Source organism: Orycteropus afer, unplaced genomic scaffold (assembly GCF_000298275.1).
Source record: "Orycteropus afer afer isolate SDZICR_OR568_19922 unplaced genomic scaffold, OryAfe1.0 scaffold00045, whole genome shotgun sequence".
NCBI classification, from domain to species: domain Eukaryota; kingdom Metazoa; phylum Chordata; class Mammalia; order Tubulidentata; family Orycteropodidae; genus Orycteropus; species Orycteropus afer.
This window is the reverse complement of record NW_006921632.1, coordinates 11,978,770-11,996,506: the sequence shown is the minus strand read 5'-3', so window position 1 is coordinate 11,996,506 and position 17,737 is coordinate 11,978,770. Positions and strand designations below refer to the sequence as shown.

General features: G+C 36.0%; 1 protein-coding gene across 1 annotated transcript in view; it reads right to left on the bottom strand.

Moving 5' to 3' along the window:
* Nucleotides 1-1,121: 1,121 nt before the first annotated feature.
* ADAMTS20 (ADAM metallopeptidase with thrombospondin type 1 motif 20) overlaps nt 1,122-17,737 on the bottom strand; it is a 262,945-nt gene continuing 246,329 nt past the window's right edge. Inside the window, exons 38-39 of the mRNA XM_042780536.1 lie at nt 4,034-4,138; nt 1,122-1,211 (exon numbers count right to left, since the gene is read on the bottom strand). Coding sequence (XP_042636470.1) covers nt 1,122-1,211; nt 4,034-4,138 — 195 coding nt within the window. The remainder of the gene's footprint in view (nt 1,212-4,033; nt 4,139-17,737) is intronic.

Genomic DNA, 17,737 nt, shown 5'->3' with positions numbered 1-17,737 from the left:
CATTTCTAGAAAGTGGTATATATGTCATACTAATGTTTACAATTGTCTTACGGCACATAGTGCAAAATACTTCTTTTCTGATACAGAGATCCCCAAATGTTTATCTAACCACATTGGCACAAAATTGCTTTAGTACCTTATATGGTACAATATAGCCTTAATAATTGTTTGGGGAAAAAGAAAAACTTTGCAGGTAAAACTAATACACTACTATTTTCTGGCATAATATGTCAGTTGATTTTTTTTTGTTGTTGTTCACAGACATGGATGCCATAGAAAAATATTATTCGTATACCTGTCTTTTAAAATAATATTATTACACAACATACAATTAAATTATCCCCCTGGGGGGGGGGACTCTTAACATCTCCAAATTTGTTCATCAATAGTTAATTTCATAGTGCTTTTTTATGGTCTGTATATGAGAAACTTCAGATATAAAATAATTTGAACATCTCTAATAAAAGTTTTATGTATGTAAAGATAATTTTGTGTTTACCAAAATAGGAACTTTAAAATGTCAAGGAATTCTCACTTATCTATTTATTTAATAAAACGCAGTATACAACTTTGAGAAAACATAATTTTTAAGAATAGATACATACACATACAAGAGTTATAAAGGCATAATAGAATATTAACATTATAAAAACAATGCATTGCATGTATAATAAGTACAATCACATTAGAGGTAGGTTTTTAAAATCGAATCCAATATATCCTATCTTCTCCTGGATTGCAACCACAGAATTTTATATTTAGTATTTAACCAAACATGGATTTTTAATATAAAATTTGCACCACATTTTCTAGAACTATTATTTAAATTAAAGCACCATAATTCACGATGAAAAAGTAAAGGAAAAATAAAACATGGCATCTAAACTGTATCAGTAGAAAGTATAATGGCTATGTACTTTTTTGGTGTGAATACTGATTTGCTATTTACCTGAAAGATTCAATGTTGCTTATGGTAGTTTTGAATAAGGTTATCTTCCTGTTTGTACTTTTCCCATTTTGGACATGCAAATTTCAGGAAAGGAGTAAAGAATAAAAGAGCACCAGTTATTGGCATGGTCAGACAATATCTCCTCCTTGGGCTACTTCCCATTACTGAATGTTCATATTATTTGAACTGGAAGACCAGTAGTCGTATGAGGAACACACTTTCCACAGAAACCTCCACATCTGCCATAGACTTTGGTTCCATCCTGAAAATAGGAAGGGGTGGAAATATAGGAGAATCCTTAGCAGGCTGGTGTCTGAATGCATAATGCAGAAAAAGCACATGTTTTGAATCACATGGCTAAAGTCATTACATTTCCTACAATTGCATCTGAGGTTGATGATCATACCATTTTAGGCTTCATTCAAATTCATGGCATGGGAAAGTTGAAAGGGAATTAGTTAATCTGAGATTTGTATTAACTACTTGATGATTATAAACCACTCTATAGCTAGAAAATGTATTTCAATCTATGTATTTTTCACGAATTTGTCTATTTGGTTCAGTGTGTTTATTAAAACTTCTCTTAAATGAAAGAATGATGCAATGCAAACTCAGTCTTCACTGTATACAACCCATAATTTACCTTTTGCACCTCAAATATGTCATGGAAGCATGGAAATCATATCCTTGAACAAAAGTATAGAAGAAGGTTGTGAAATGTGGGACAGGATTAAAATGGGCTGAAAGCAGTAATTATAACTAGGAAAGGACTAAAAAGGGAGAGTGTTACCTAACCAGAGTGGTTCACTGAGGAACAGGATGGCAAGGACAGGGTAGAGGGGTAATTAGGAGATAGTGGTACTCTCTCTCTAGATTTCTCTCCATCTTCAGGTCCCATGGTCACAAGATGATGAAGACAATGTTGATAGCATAAGACAAAAATAGATAGAACTCACATAACTATTGGAGAAGGTAAGATTTTTTTTTTTTTTTAATCAAAGGAAGACACTTCAGTTCCCAAAACATTTTGAGATGGAAGAAAATTTTGAGACCAGGGACTTTTATAAGTGCCTTTCCACCACCTACCCCAAGAAGCCCTCTTAACCCTAGAGAATCTGAGTAAATGAAGAAGGGAATGGCAGTAAAAATTAAACTTGCTATACTTTCTTGATCTATTCTGTGATATTCTCAGAACTTAATTATTTAAATAAATACTTAATTTTGATTAAATTTACTGGTAAATTAAAAATATTATTGCATTTCCATAAGTACATTTGAGTATCACAGATCTCAGTTTCATACCAAGCATCAGAGTTCAAGGAATGTGTCACATTCAGGTGTCATATTTTTATTGTTAATTAAAGTTTTTAGCGAATTAAATAAATAAATAATCTTTAAAGTAGGAATTAAATAGAAGGAAAGTAAATGATTTTACTAAATAGTCCTATCGACGAGTGACCTCAGTGAGAGATCAGTCTTTATATTTAAGCAAAACATATCTAAAAGCTGAATAACAAAGGTCAGTATATTTTCTTTTGTCTACGTTTATACCTGCCTAGATTGTACTCACCCAATCAATTTATTCCCATTCTTCATCCAGAAAGTTTTAGTTCTACATATGCTAAATGAATACTTAAAAATAACCATTCTTTCTGAAAACCTACTAAGCTTACCATATAAAAGAAATAATAAAATTTGAAGTTCTTTGATTTTTAGTTAAAGCATATTTTCATTGTCTTCAGAAACAATGTATTCAAGGCTTTGAGTATCAGAATGTTTAATTTCATTTACAAATAAAAGTTAAAAAATAGGGTTGTAACATCTTTTTACCAAAAGAAAGGGACTCTATAAAATATTAGAGTGGGCAGGCACTGTTGCCATATGGGCAAGAACACTTATACCTAGATCCAAATGTACTCCAAGGACAGCTATCCTCTTTATGAAACAGTAACTGTTACTAGAAGTCTCATTAAGAGCACAGTATAGTACACCATACCAGCAACAAAATTAAAATAGATCCTACTGTGCATAATGTATGTGGTAGAGTCAGAGTCCTAAGAACAATGCTATTTAGAGAAAGACAGAGGAAAACACGAGCACAATAAACTCACTGCCAGCAAGTTCATCCCAACTCATAGTGAGTTGAATTGGGTTTCCAAGGCTATAAATCTTTCTGGAAGTAGATTGCTTCATCTTTCTTCTGCAGACTGGCTGATGGCTTTGAACCACCAATTTTTTGGTTATCAGCCAAATGCCTTAACCACCACACCACCAGAGCTTCTTACAACTATCAGTAAGTAGTCCTAATTCTTGAAGAAACTTTGAAGGATATTTGTTAAATATCAAATGGCTCCGGCGCATACCATCATCACTAAGCAGAAACAGTGAGGTAAATAAACAATAATGTTTGCCTTACTTTGAAGGCAAACCTGGTGATTTACTTTTGAAAAATCAGCCATTGAAAACCCTATAGAGCACAGTTCTTCTCTGACATATATGAGGTCACCATGAATCAGAATGGGCTCCATGGCAATTGGTATTTGAACTACTTAAACCAAAAAACCAAACTCACTGCCATGGAGTTGATTCTGACTCATAGCAATCCCCTTTGGGTTTCCAAGGCAGTAAATCTTTACGGAAGTAGATTGCCCAGTCTTCCTTCCATGGAGTGGCTAGTGGGTTTGAACTGCCAAACAACAAATGTTTACTAAGAACTATAAACTTTTATGAATAAAGTGTAGCTAGAAACATTGCTTCTTTAGTAATAAATTGTAGCCAATAAAGCTTCTTGCTTTCTTTCTGAAGTGCCTGCATTAGTCCATAACTTGAGCTAGATAATGTTTATATTCCCTGGTCTTTAGTATTTCATGTTCACACATCTGCAGCCTGTATATAAATGTTTGTGTATAAAACCTGCATGTGTATATTAATAAAAAATTAAAGAAACCAATTTCACAATAATTAATGCTATGCCTCAACTCTTAATCATTAAATTATTGATAAAACTCTAAAGTAGAGGACCTTTAATGCTAGTTCATAGCACAGAAGCATTTCAAGCAGAGTTTGTGACCCAGCAGGACTCACTTGTGATCTGTGTATGATGACAGAGGCATAACTCCCTTGAGCAAGCCATTTTGCTGTGCTGGATATCTTCATCCCAGTTCCTGCCAAATTAATACTGAATTGTCCCTGGATTGTAAACAAAACAAAACAAAATCAGATGGAGTTCATGAAATATTTAAGAATGCTGTTATCTGGAAACATCTGAATGTGAATTATATAAAAAACAACTCAGTTACTTTCAGGAGTCTCCTTTTATAAGATGAAAGAATATTGATACAATCTTGTTATAAAGAAAATGAACCAGTTAAATTTTTTAAATTGACTAAAAATATGTCTTCTCAGTTACAAGAGACAACTAAATTAATACACACAATATTATTTGTGTGAAAGTGACCGTGTTCAAGCCTCATAAAACTTGACCACTAGAGCACCAGGCAAGGTCCTGTAGCAACAGGCAAGTCCTGACTGAAGGGGTATAGAAATGGACTAACCAAAAAAAGGAGTTCTGCTGGCATAGTGCCTAAGGCATTTGACTGCTAATGAGAAGGCTGGAGGACCAAAGGCGTGTTGAAATGGACTAGCAGATGTCATTTCCAAAGTTTCAATTTTTGGTTCCTTATCAATAAATGCTGTAGAAGCTGCACACTGTGTACTGTATTCTCAAGAATCTTCCTGTTATTGTGACCCCTTTGTGATAAAAAATACTACTTCTTAACATACAAAACTGCTGAATATAATATTACTGTATTGGTTATAATGTCTTTTTTAAGTAATCAGAGTACAGATGGACATGTGCTGGCACAGGATTTACACACATTACGGTCTGTGAGCCCCCTAGTGGCTTTATGATCTGATTATTTTCATATACAAGGACTTTTTCATGTCAAAATATTGCAGGCTATCTTTGTAACTAATTAAAGTTTAAATATCCATTGATTGTGAAAATGGGTAACTAAAATGGATAATATCTGTATCATATTGAAATGATCTTTCAGAAAAAAATTACACATTGAAAAGTAGAAGTACACCCTTATTTAGCTTACTGACAATGCCCAGGGTACATATAGACTGAGAGTAATATCTAGGCATGCTTAGAGCACATCACAATATCCAAATGTCCAAAGATACACAAATTTGGAACAAAACGATGATGAACTGAATGAAATTGGGAGTTATATTATATGAATTAAAATATTACCTTGCCATGAAAGCAAAGGCTAAATATATTTCAACTGCATTTAGAATGTGAATTATTACTATTACTAAAAAAAAATTAGATATCAGTTTAGTTTAAATCTGTTTAGCTTATTAGCCTCAACTTCCTAATAGTCTTATATTTATATATTTCTTATTTGAAAACAAAACAAGAATTAAGTAGCATTTATAATACAATGATAATATTGTTGTTGTTGTTGTTGTTATGTGCCGTCGAGTCAAACCTGACTCATAGCGACCCCTCCTTGGGTTTCCGAGGCAGTATCACTACGGAAGTAGGATTGCCCAACCTTCCTTCCGAGGAGTGGCTGGTGGGTTTGAACCGCCAGCCGTCTGGTTAGCAGGCAAGTGTCTTAGCCACTATGCTACCAGAGCTCCCTACGGAGGATTTTCCATAGCAAAAATAATTACTTTTTGATAAATTCTAAAAAAAATTTCTTAGTACATCCAGCATCACTTGTTTAGAATATAACCTGCATGTTTGCTTCATTGCTGTATTCCCAAGGCCTAGAGTAGGGCCTAGGTATTCAATAAGTGTTTTTGAATGGCTGAATTAAGTGCAGCAGTTTAAAATTTAAATTATAGTATTATAAAAGTAAACACATATAATACCTTTCAGACTCCATGATAGTGAATGACACTAACCCTACACATACATATTTGTACTTTATTTTGGCAAATACATGAATGAAAAGAACTGTTCCTTAGGACAGACTTCATTTTGTTTGAAGAAATACTCCAAAAATCCAATGATATATTGCACTGAGCAAATCTGCTGGAAAAGACCTCTTTAAAATCTCCAAAAGCAAAGATGTCATTTTAATCACTAAGGTGCACCTAATCCAAGTCATGATATTTTCAACTTCCTCGTATTCATCTGGTAGCTGGACAATGAAAAAGGAATAGTGAAGAAGAACTGATATATTCGAATAACTATGTTGGTGAAGAATATTGAATATACCATGCACAAATAAATCTGTCTTGAAGGAAGTACAGCCAGAATGCTCCTTAAAAGTGAGGATGGTGAGACCATGTCTCATTCACTCTGGACATGTTATCAGGAGGGACAAATACCTGAAGCAGGATATCATGATTGGTGAAGTACAGGGTCATTGAAAAAGAGAGACTCTCAATGATATAGACTGACTGCAACTATGGGTTCAAACATACTTACTATTTCGAGGATGGTACAAGACCAGAACACGTTTCCTTCTATTACACAGAGAGTCTCTAGCAGTCGGAGCACCTAACTAATTAACACCCTACTATTCGACACTTATTCAATTTGATAAAGATTTTGCTCTGGATAGCTCTATCCCACATTCCCTTACAAATAGGTCTCTCACCAAATAAAATTTCTTTGAGATGGAAATATATGCTTTGAAGTAGATTTTCTATGACCAGCCACTTATTAAATGTCCAGGTGGGGCCATGTAGTATTTTCACAGCATTATACTTTTGTTCTACTATTCTATTCATTCTCTACCTTTCTGCTCAATGTGGCTAGGAAGCATTCAAATGTATACATATTGGAAGTTAAAGAGAAGACTCCAACAGACTACTGAGAGAATGAGGTGGTCATTAACACAATCAGTTGATCTACAAATATGTAACTCACTGCTGTCAAGTCAATTCAAACTCATAGCGATCCCTCCTTGGGTTTCCGATGCAGTATCTCTACAGAAGTAGATTGATCAGTCTTCCTTCTGAGAAGTGGCTGGTGCCTTAGGCACTACACCACCAGAGCTCCAATTTTTTGGACTAATTTTCATAAGTTTTACCTTTGCTCTTGTTGTTCCTGTTGTTGTTAGGTGCATGGAGTCAGCTCCAACTCATAGCGACCCTGTGTACAACAGAACAAAACATTGTCTAGTCCTGCACCATCCTTCCAATCCTTGCTATGCTTGAGCCCATCATTGCAGTCACTGTGCCAGTCTATCTCATTGAGGGTTTTCCCCTTTTTTAATGACCCACTATTTTACCAAGCATCTTTTCCAGAGATTGGTCCCTTCTAACAATGTGACCAAAGTAGGTGAGATGAAGTCAAGCCGTTCTTGCTGCCAAGGAACATTCCAGCCATACTTCCTCCAAGACAGATTTGCTTATTCATCCAGCGGTCCATGGTACATTCAATACTACTCTTCACTAATACTACAATTCAAATGCATCAATTCTTTTGTGGTCTTCTTTATTCATAGCCCAGCTGTCACACACATATGAAGCTATGGAAAATACCATGGCATGGGTCAGGTACACCCATGCCATGTGATTTCTGGGTGTTAAAGAGCAAGGCAATTACTCTTTAACACGCTAAAGAAGTCTTTGCAGCAGATATTCCTAATGCAATACGTCATTTGATTTCTTGATTGCTGCTTCTATGGGCATTGACTGTGCAAACAATTCAAATTAAATCCTTGACAACTTCAATCTTTTCACCATTTATCATGATGTTGCTTACTGATCCAGTTGTGAGTTTTGTTTTCTTTATATTGAGGTGCAATCTATACTTAAAGCTGTAGTCTTTGGTCTTTATCAGTAAGTGTTTCAAGTCCTCTTGATCTTCAGAAAGCAAGGTTGTGCCACACGCATATCACAGGTTGATAATGAGTCTTTCTCCAGTCTTGATGCCATATTCTTCTTCATACAGTCCAGATTATTTACTCAGCATACAGACTGAATAAGTATAGTGAAAGGATAAAACCCTAACATACACTTTTCCTGATTTTAAACCATTCAGTATCCACTTGTTCTGTTCGAATGACTACTTCTTGGCCTATGTACAGGCTCCACATGAGCTCAAATTAGTTTTCTGGAATTCCCATTCTTTGCAAAGTTATCCATAATTTGTTATCATCCACACAGTCAAATGTCTTTGCATAGTCAATAAAACACAACATCTTTCTGGTTTCTTTGCTTTCAGCCAAGATCCATCTGACATCGGCAATGATATCCCTCCTTCCATGCCTTCTTCTGAATCCAGTTTGAATTTCTGGCAGTACTCTGTCAATATACTGTGGCAACTATTTTTTAATTATCTTCAGAAAAATTTTACTTGTGTATGATATTAATGATATTGTTCGATAATGTCCACATTCTGTTGGATCATCTTTCTTTGGAATGGGCACAAATATGGATCTCTTCTTGTTGGTTGACCAAATAGCTGTCATTCAATTTTCTTGGCATAAACAAGTAAGCACCTCCAGCACCGCATCTGTTTCTTGAAATATCCCAAAGGGTATTCCATCAACTCCTGAAGTCTTGTTATTCACCAGTTCCCTCAGTGCAGCTTGGACTTCTTCCTTCAATACTCTTTATTCTTGATCATATGCTGTCTCATGAAATGGTTGCATGTTGACTAATTCTTTATGGTACAGTGATTCTTTGTGTTCTTTCCATCTCTTCTAATGCTTCCTACATCTTATAATATTTTGCACATAGAATCCTTCAGTATTGCAACTCAAGGGTTGGATTTTTTCTTTAGTTCTTTCAGCTTGAGAAATTCCAAGTGTGTTCTTACATTTTCATTTTTTAACTCCAGGTCTTTGCACATTTCATTTTAATACTTTATCTTCTCAAGCTTCCCTTTGAAATCTCTGTTCAGCTTTTTTATTTTATCCATTTTTCCATTCTTTTTAGCTACTCTCCCTTCAAGAGCAAGTTTCAGTCTCTTCTGACATGCATTTTGATCTTTTCTTCCTTTGCTGTCTTTTTAAAGACCTTATGCTTTCTTCATGAATGATGTTCTTGATGTCATCTCACAACTCACTTGTTCTTCAGTTATTAGTTTTAAATCCATCAATTCTATTCTTCAGATGGTCTCTAAATCCAGGTGGGTGGGTCATATTTTCTCCTTGTGGTCTTGTTTTAGTTTTTCTTTTTCACCTTCAACTTAAACTTGCACAGGAGAAAGATGGTTCTGTTCCAGAGCTGGCCCCAGGCCTTGCTCTGACTGATGATATTGAGCTTATCCACTGCCTCTTTCCATGGATGTGTTGTTGTTGTTATTATGCGCCGTAGAGTAAGACCTGACTCATAGCGATCCCTCCTTGGGTTTCCGAGGCAATATCTCTGCAGAAGTAGATTGCCCAACCTTCCTTCCGAGGAATGGCTGGTGGATTTGAACCACCAGCCTTCTGGTTAGCAGTCAAATGCCTTAGGCACTACACCACCAGAGCTCCTGTCCATGGATGTAGTCAATTTGAATCCTGTCTATTCCATCCAGTCAGGTCCACTTGTATAGTTGCCATTTATGTTGTTGAATACAGATATTTGCAATGAATTAATAAGTCATTGGTTATGTAAAATTCTATCATGTGTTCTCTGGTATGGTTTCTATCACCAAGTCCATATTTTCCAACTACTGGTTCTCCTCTGTTTCCAACTTTCACATTCCAATGCATTATCAATGCATCTTGATTGCATATTTGGTAAATTTCAGACTGCAAATGTTGTTAAAGATCTTCAATTTCTTCAGCTTTGACTTCAGTTTTTGGTGCATAAATTTGAATAATAGTAGTATTAACTGCTGCATATGGATATTATCCTATCACTGATAGCATTGTACTGCAGGATTGATCTTGGAATGTTCTTTTTGAGGATAAATGCGATGCCATTTCTCCTCAATTTATCATTCTGGGCATAGTAGACCATATGATTGACAGATTCAAATTGGCCAATACCAGCTCATTTCCACTCACTAATGGCTAGAATATTGATCTTTGCATATTCTGCTTCATTTTTTACAGGTTCCAATGTTCCTAGATTTATACTTTGTACATTCCACATTCCTATTATTAATGGATGTTTCCAGCTGTTTCTTCTCATATGAGGTTGTGCCCCATCAGCAAATGAAACTCCAGAAAACTTTACTCCATTTATGTCATTAAGGCAACATTGCTTTGAGGAGGGAGCTCTTTACCAGTCATATTTTGAGTGTCTTCCAACATGAGAGGCTCATCTTTTGAAACTATATTAGTGTTTCCCTGTTATTAATAAGATTTACGGTGGCCACTTTTTTTCAGAAGTGGATCACATCTTCATTCTTCCTAGTCTGTCTTAGTTTGGAAGCTCTGCTGCAACCTGTCCACCTATTTGAAATATTGGTGGCATAGCATCCAGCATCACAGCATCGTGCAAGCCACCATAGTATGACATCCAGACAGATGAGTAGTGGGAAGCCAGTATAAGAATTAAAATCCCATTAACAAAATCACAAAGGAAAGGTATCAAGGGCAAGGGCAGACCTGAGAATTCAACAACTGGAATCCCTGCACTTAAGTAATTCTCTGCATCAAAGAAAAAACTAACAGACCTCTATTTTATTATAAGGTTCTCTGGTGACACAGTACCTAAGGCATTTGACTGCTAACCAGAAGGTTGATGGTTCAAACTCACCAGCCACTCCATGGAAGTAAGAAGGGATAATCTACTTCTGTAAAGATTTATCACCTTGGAAACTCAATGGGAGTGTCTATGAGTTGGAATCAACTTGATGACAGTGTGTTTGTTGGTTGGTTGGTTGGTAATTTTATTATGAAGTGAAGAGAGTTAGACATCCAAAAGAATCTAATAATATACTTGAAAGCAGGGCCAGACTTACACATAAATAAAGAAGGAAGTTATTTTTGTAATTAAAGACAATGCAAAATTAGCACCCAGTTACGAAACTGCAGAATACCAAAGACATAAATGTCTTAAAAACAGCAGAGAAAAAATATCAACTAACTCACTTATGAAACAGGAGTAAGATGACAAAGGAACAAAATATTTATTTTTTTGAGAGATAATAACTTTCAACAAAGAATTCTATACCCAGCTGAATATCTGTAGGCCAAAACAAGCATTGGGGACACTATAAAGTAATAAGAATGACTAATTTGGAGAGAGTATAAAAAAACATGAAATTAAAATTCTTATATAACAGAAGTTATATAAGATGGAGAGGTGATAATGATTAAAGCATTTTAAGGACCTTGTATTGTTAAGAAAAGGATAGAGATAAACTAATTTTTGGCTTTGCTAAGTCAAGTAAAAGCTCCTTGTTTCAAAATCTTTTGGCTTTAATGGTTCCTAGGGTACAGTAGACAGAACAATACTCCAACACTAAGTGTAAGGGAAACATTAGCACAAATCCAGGACCCATAAAGGACTATAATATTTCTGAAGGCATGAATAACCTGTACATAGACCACCCTCTTGGTCTATGTACAGGTTATCCATGAGCACATTTGATGTCCTGAAATTCCCAACCTTCACAATATGATCCATAATTTGTTATGATCCACATAGTCAAATGCCTTTGTATAGTCAATAAACACAGGTAAAAATCTTTCTGATATTTGCTTTCAGCTAAAATCTGTCTGACGTCAGCGATGATATCCCTCCTTCCACATACACTTCTGAACCAAGCTTGCATTTTTGGAAGTTTCCTGTCAATATACTGTTGCAACTTTTCTTGAATTATCTTCAGCAAAAATTTACTTGCATGTGATATTAATAATATTGTTCAATAATTTCCACATTCTGTTGGATCATCTTTCTTTGGAATGGGCTTCAAACAGAACAAGGGAACATGGCATGGTTTAAAATCAGGAAAGGTATGAGTCAGGGTGGCATCCTTTCACCATATTTATTCAATCACTATGATGAGCAAATAATCCCAGAAGCTCGACTATATTAAGAAGAACATGTCTTCAGGATTAGAGGAAGACTTATTAACAACCTACAATATGCAGATGACACAACCTTGGTTGATGAACGTGAAGATGACTTAATGTACTTACTGGTGTAGATCAAAGAATACAGTCTTTGGTATGAATTACACATCAACATGAAGAAAACAAAAATCCTCACAACTGAACCAATAAGCAACATCATGATAAACGGAGCAATGACTGAAGTTGTCAAAAATTTCATTTTAATTGGATCCATAATCAACTCTCATGGAAGCAGCAGTCAAGAAATCAGATGTCATGTTACACTGGGGAAGTCTGCTACACAAGTCCTCTTTAAAGTGTTGAAGAGGAAAGATGTCACTTTGAAGATTAAGCTAGCCAAACCCAACCTATGGTATTTTCATTCACCTCATATGCATGTGAAAGCTGGACAATGAATAAAGAAAACTAAAGAAGAATTGATGCCTTTGAATTGTGGTGTTGGCAAAGAATAATGAAAATACCATAGACTGCCAGAATGAACAAATCTATCTGGGAAGAAGTGCAGTCAGAATGCTCTTTAGAAGGAGCATGGCCAGACTTCATCTCACCTACTTCAGTCATGAGGTCAGAAGGGACCAGTTCCTGGAGAAGGAAATCATGCTTGTTAAAGTGGAAGCTCAGAGAAAAAGAGGAAGATCCTCAAGGAGACGGACTGACACAATGGCTGCAGAGATGGGCTCTAGCATAGCAGGATTGTGGAGGATGGGACTTCTGGAAAGATGGCAGAATAGATGACAAGCTACACAGACCCTCTTCAACAAAGAAAAGAGATACCAATTGAAACAGATAAAGAAGATAATCCTGGAGCCTGAGTTTTGAAAGAAGGATACAGAAGTGGATTAAATATCAACTAGTAGAAGAACCTGAATAAAAACAGTGAATAAGGAGACAAACAGAGGTGCAGATTGTCAGCTATCCTGACAGCACAGACAGTTTTAATATTTACAAGTGGTATTAGGACCCAAACAGTAACTAACAATAGGCTCTGCTTTCCAAGGGTTGAATGGACAACTGCATTGGTGGTTGACAAATAAAAAGGGAAACAGCAAAGACAGAGCCAAACTGAGCTGTGGGCCTTCAGCTGTCTGGATGGTGCAGACATTTTGATTGCTTACAAGTTTTGTGGCCATTTTGGATATTTAAAGATCCCAGTGACCTAAGAACAGACTCTGCTTGTGAGGAGCAAACATTGAAGGCTGACAACATGAAAGGTGAGACATTCTCCTTGTTACTCTTATACTCTGCACCCTCTTTGTGAACAGAGATGCAGTCATCCCCCATCTCCCCCACATTCTGCACCAGCAGGAATTCCATCCCAGCCTGTGCTCTGATAGAGACTGGGTGCCCCCACTCAGATTTTGTTTCCGTTTTGTTTGTTTTAAAATTATTTTTTCTTCCTTTTAATTTGGTTTATTCTTACTTTTTCCCTTCCTAGGTTCTACTCTTTTTTTGTTTTTTTTCTTTTCCCTTTTCCTGGTTCCCAATTTTTAAAATTTCTTTTGGACCTTCCCATCCCTTGTTTTTCTTTTTGCATTTTTCTTATTATTATTCTTTTCCTCTAGCCCTTTTCTCTTATTCACCCCTCCCCAGATATTGTGGGATTTTTTTTTTCTTCTTTCTTTTATATTTCTTTTGTCTTTTAAAAATATTTATTGTCATTTATTGCCTTTCTTTCTTTGTTTCTTTTTTGGTGATTGTTTCTGTGTGTTTATGTGATGTGTGTTTTTTTGTCATCTTGTTTTTACTTTTGTGGTGTTTGTTTTAATTGTTGTTTTTGTTTAACTGAGTGGGAGACAGCAACTGTGCCCCTACAACCCAACAATACCTGCGCCTCCTGCTTCCCCACCTACTGAGTGAGGGCCACCACTTGCTTCTTCACCAACTGCTTAATAACAGATGACAGTAAATACAAGCCTGAGTCACCCTTAACTGCTCTTCACAAACAGCTAACAGAGATCTGTAAATCCATTCTCATTTTCTGTCACACCCATCAGGAGACAGGTGGTGAGTGGATAAGTGCTGCCAGCTAGTGAATAGAGGAACATAATACCCTGCTTACTCTAATATATCAGAATAAAACAATTTTTAAAAAGTCTTGGGCAAATCACACCAACATACAATTAAACACAAATACACCACCGATTAAACATAAATACATAAATACACCACCAATTACACATAAATACAATGTCACACTGTCTCAGAGAGAACAATCACAGTCCACACACACATTCACACACACACACAAAGATAAAGTAGTAGAAACAAGAGACCAGGATACAGACCTAGATTATATCTCTGAGGAATAAACAGCATTGGAACTGCCTGATAAGGAATTCAAAAGAAATATATTTAGGTATCTTCAATGGATTAAGAGACAGATCAAGGATTACACTGGCAAAATTAAGGAAAACACAGACCAAACCCTAGAACAATTTGGGAAGACAACGCAAGAACAAAATGACAAAATAAATAAAAAATTACAAATGATACAAAATCAATAAATAGAAATACAGAAGATTAATAGTAAAATTACAGAAATAGCTAACACATTGAACAGGCAAAGGAGTAAAATTGAATCAATGGAATATAGAATTAGTGAGATTGAAGACAAATACCTCAATACTAATTTGGTGAGGGGGTCAATCAGTAAAAAGATCAAAACAAAATAAAGAAATCCTAAAATGAGCAATCTACTTCCATAGTGATACTGCCTCGGAAACCCAAGGAGGGATCGCTATGAGTCGGATCCAACTTGACGGCACATAACAACAACAACAACAAGATTCATGTGGGATATTATCAAGAGGAATAATTTGCATGTTCACAGAATTCCAAAACAGGAAGAGATAAGAGAAAATTGTCAAAGATTTGTTGGAAGAGAATTTCCCTGATATGATGAAAGATGATAATATATCCATTCAAGAAGATCAACAAACTCCAGACAGGATAAACTCCGAAAGAAAATCACCAAGACATACCATAATCAAACTGACCAAAACCAAAGACAAAGAAAAAGTCCTGAAAACTGCATAGGAAACCAGTAAGACTAAGCTCTGATTTCTTGGCAGAAACCAGGCAGGCAAGAAGGCAATGGGATATGTATATAAAACCCTGAAACAGAAAAAAATTTTTAACCAATAATTATATACCCAGCAAAATTGTCCCCCAAATATGATGATGAAATTAGGACATTTCCAGATAAGCAGAAATTAAGGGAATTTGTTAAAACCAGACCAACCTTACAAGTTGTGAGATGCTAAAAGTATGCCTTTGGACAGAGAATCAACAACTGCAAACAACAACTGATCATTAATGCACATGATGACATAACCCAGAAACCAACCCAGTTATGGAAGCATCCAAAGTAAATAAGCCTACTAAGATTGTAAGCAGGGAGCCAGAGACATCAATTGACAAATAAGGACAACTACAAACCAAAAAAGGGAAAAATTGTGTAGTTACAGAATTTCTAAATGGTAGGGAAGTCAAGACAATTGCAAGATAGAACAGATTGTTCTAAACCTGGGAAGAAAATTATAAATCACAGGGTAACCTTGAAGAAAAATAATAAACCTTCACATCAAAATTAAAAAGACAACAAGCACAAATATTTAGCAAATACTGAAACAATAGCAATGAAGGAGATAACATGATTCATAAAGAGAGTGGGGTCAGCACAAAAAACTAAGTAGAACAAAGCAACCAGCAACACCACACACACACAAAAATGACAGCAACCAATTCATACTTGTCAATAATTACAGTGACTGTAAATGGATTAAATGCACCACTCAAGAGACAGAGAGTTTCAGACTGGATAAGAAAACATGATCTGTTAATATGCTGTCTATAAGAGACACACCTAATAGACAAAGACAAAAATAGACTGAAAATCAAAGGTTGAAAAAAGATTCATCAAGCAAATGGCAATCAAAAAATAGCAGGAGTGGGAGTTCCGGTAAGATGGCAGACTAGGCAGTAAGACTGCACAGATCCTCTTCAACAAAGAAAAGGGAAATTAATTAACACAGGCACCGAAGATAATACTGGACCCCTGAGTCTTGAAGGGAAGGATATAGAAGTGGCCTACACCCCAACTAGCAGAAGAATTTGCATGAAAATACCAAAAAAGGAGACAGAGCTGCAGTCTGGCAGCAATCCTGAGTGATCCTGACAGCACAGCATAGACATCTTGGAGGGTGACCAGTGGTGGTAAGACCTAAGAATTAACCTAAAAATCAGCCTTGCTAGCCAGGGACTGTATGGAGGACTGCTCTGGTAGTTGGAGAATAAACAGAGAAGGCGAAAAGAAAGGCAGGCTGAGCTGTGGACTTCTACCTGTCCGGAGGGCACTGCCATATTGAATGTTTACAAGTGGCTTGACCATTTTGGATATCAAAGAGACAGTGTTCTCGCAGATTCCAAGGGCTTAAGAACAGGTTCTGCATGCAGCAACCACAAGGACACTCCAGACCTGCACAACAGAAAAGGTGCAGCATTGCTCTTGTTATTCTTATACCTCACACCCACTTGGAGAACAGAGGTATGGCCATCCCCCACTACCACCCACCTTCTGGGCCCTCAGGAACTCCATCCCAGTCTGTGTGCTCAGACAGAGCCTAGGTGCCTGCCCTGTACTACACCGATTTCTTTTTTCTTTCTTTCTTTCTTTCTTTTTCTTTTTTGCTTTCTTTTTTCTGGTGTTTAGTTTGCTTACATTTGCCTATTTTAAAACATCTATTATTATTAATACTTTTGTCCTTTTTACTATTATTCTTTACTCTTCCCTTCCCAGGTACTAGTTTTCAGCTTTTTTTCTTTTCCCTCTTCCTTGTTGAAATTTTTTTATTTTTAATTTTTTTTCTCCTTCCCCTTTTTTTCTTGCGGATAACCTCATTCCTTGTTTTGTTTTTTTTTTTGCATTTTTCCTTTTTTTTTTTCATTATTTTCCTTCTCTACCTTTTTTCTCTTAGTGCTCTATCCCCAGATATTACAGATTTTCTTTTTATCTTTTTCCTTTTCCCTTTTTCCTTCTTTTGGTTACTGTTCCTGTGTGATTACATGGTGTGTTCCTTTGTCTATATGCTTTTAGTTTTTTGATCATTATTCAATTATAATTTTTGTCTAACTGAGTGGGAGACAGCAATAGTCCCCAAAAGACACAACTACATCCACATCTCCTGCAACAACACTTACTGAGCAAGAGCAATACCTCCTTCTCCACCAATGGGCCAATGACAAAAAACTAGCAAGAAGAACCTGAATCACCCTTGGCTGCTCTTCACAAACAGTTAACAGAGATCTAAATGCAACAATGCCATGATGTCTCACAGACAACAGATCATCAGAGTCCACACAAAGAAGCAGGATAAAGTGGTAGAAACAAGGGAGCAGGATACAGACACAGAACATATCCCTAAGGAAGAAACAGCATTGGAACTCTCTGATAAAGAATTCAAAAGAATTATATTTAGGTATTTTCAAAGGATTGAGAGACAGACCAAAGAAAACACAGAAAAAAACCTAGAAGAATTTTGGAAGAAAATAAAAGAACAAAATGACAAAATAAATGAAAAATTAGAAATTATTCTAAAACTACAGATAGAAATCCAGAAGATTAGTATTAAATTGTCAGAAATAGATAACACATTGGAAGGGCAAAGGAGTAGAACTGATGTGATGGAAAACAGAATAAATGAGATTGAAGACAAATACCTGAATACTTCTTTGGAAAAGGATCAATCAGAAAAAAAATCAAAACAAAATGAAGAAAGCCTAAGGTTCATGTGGG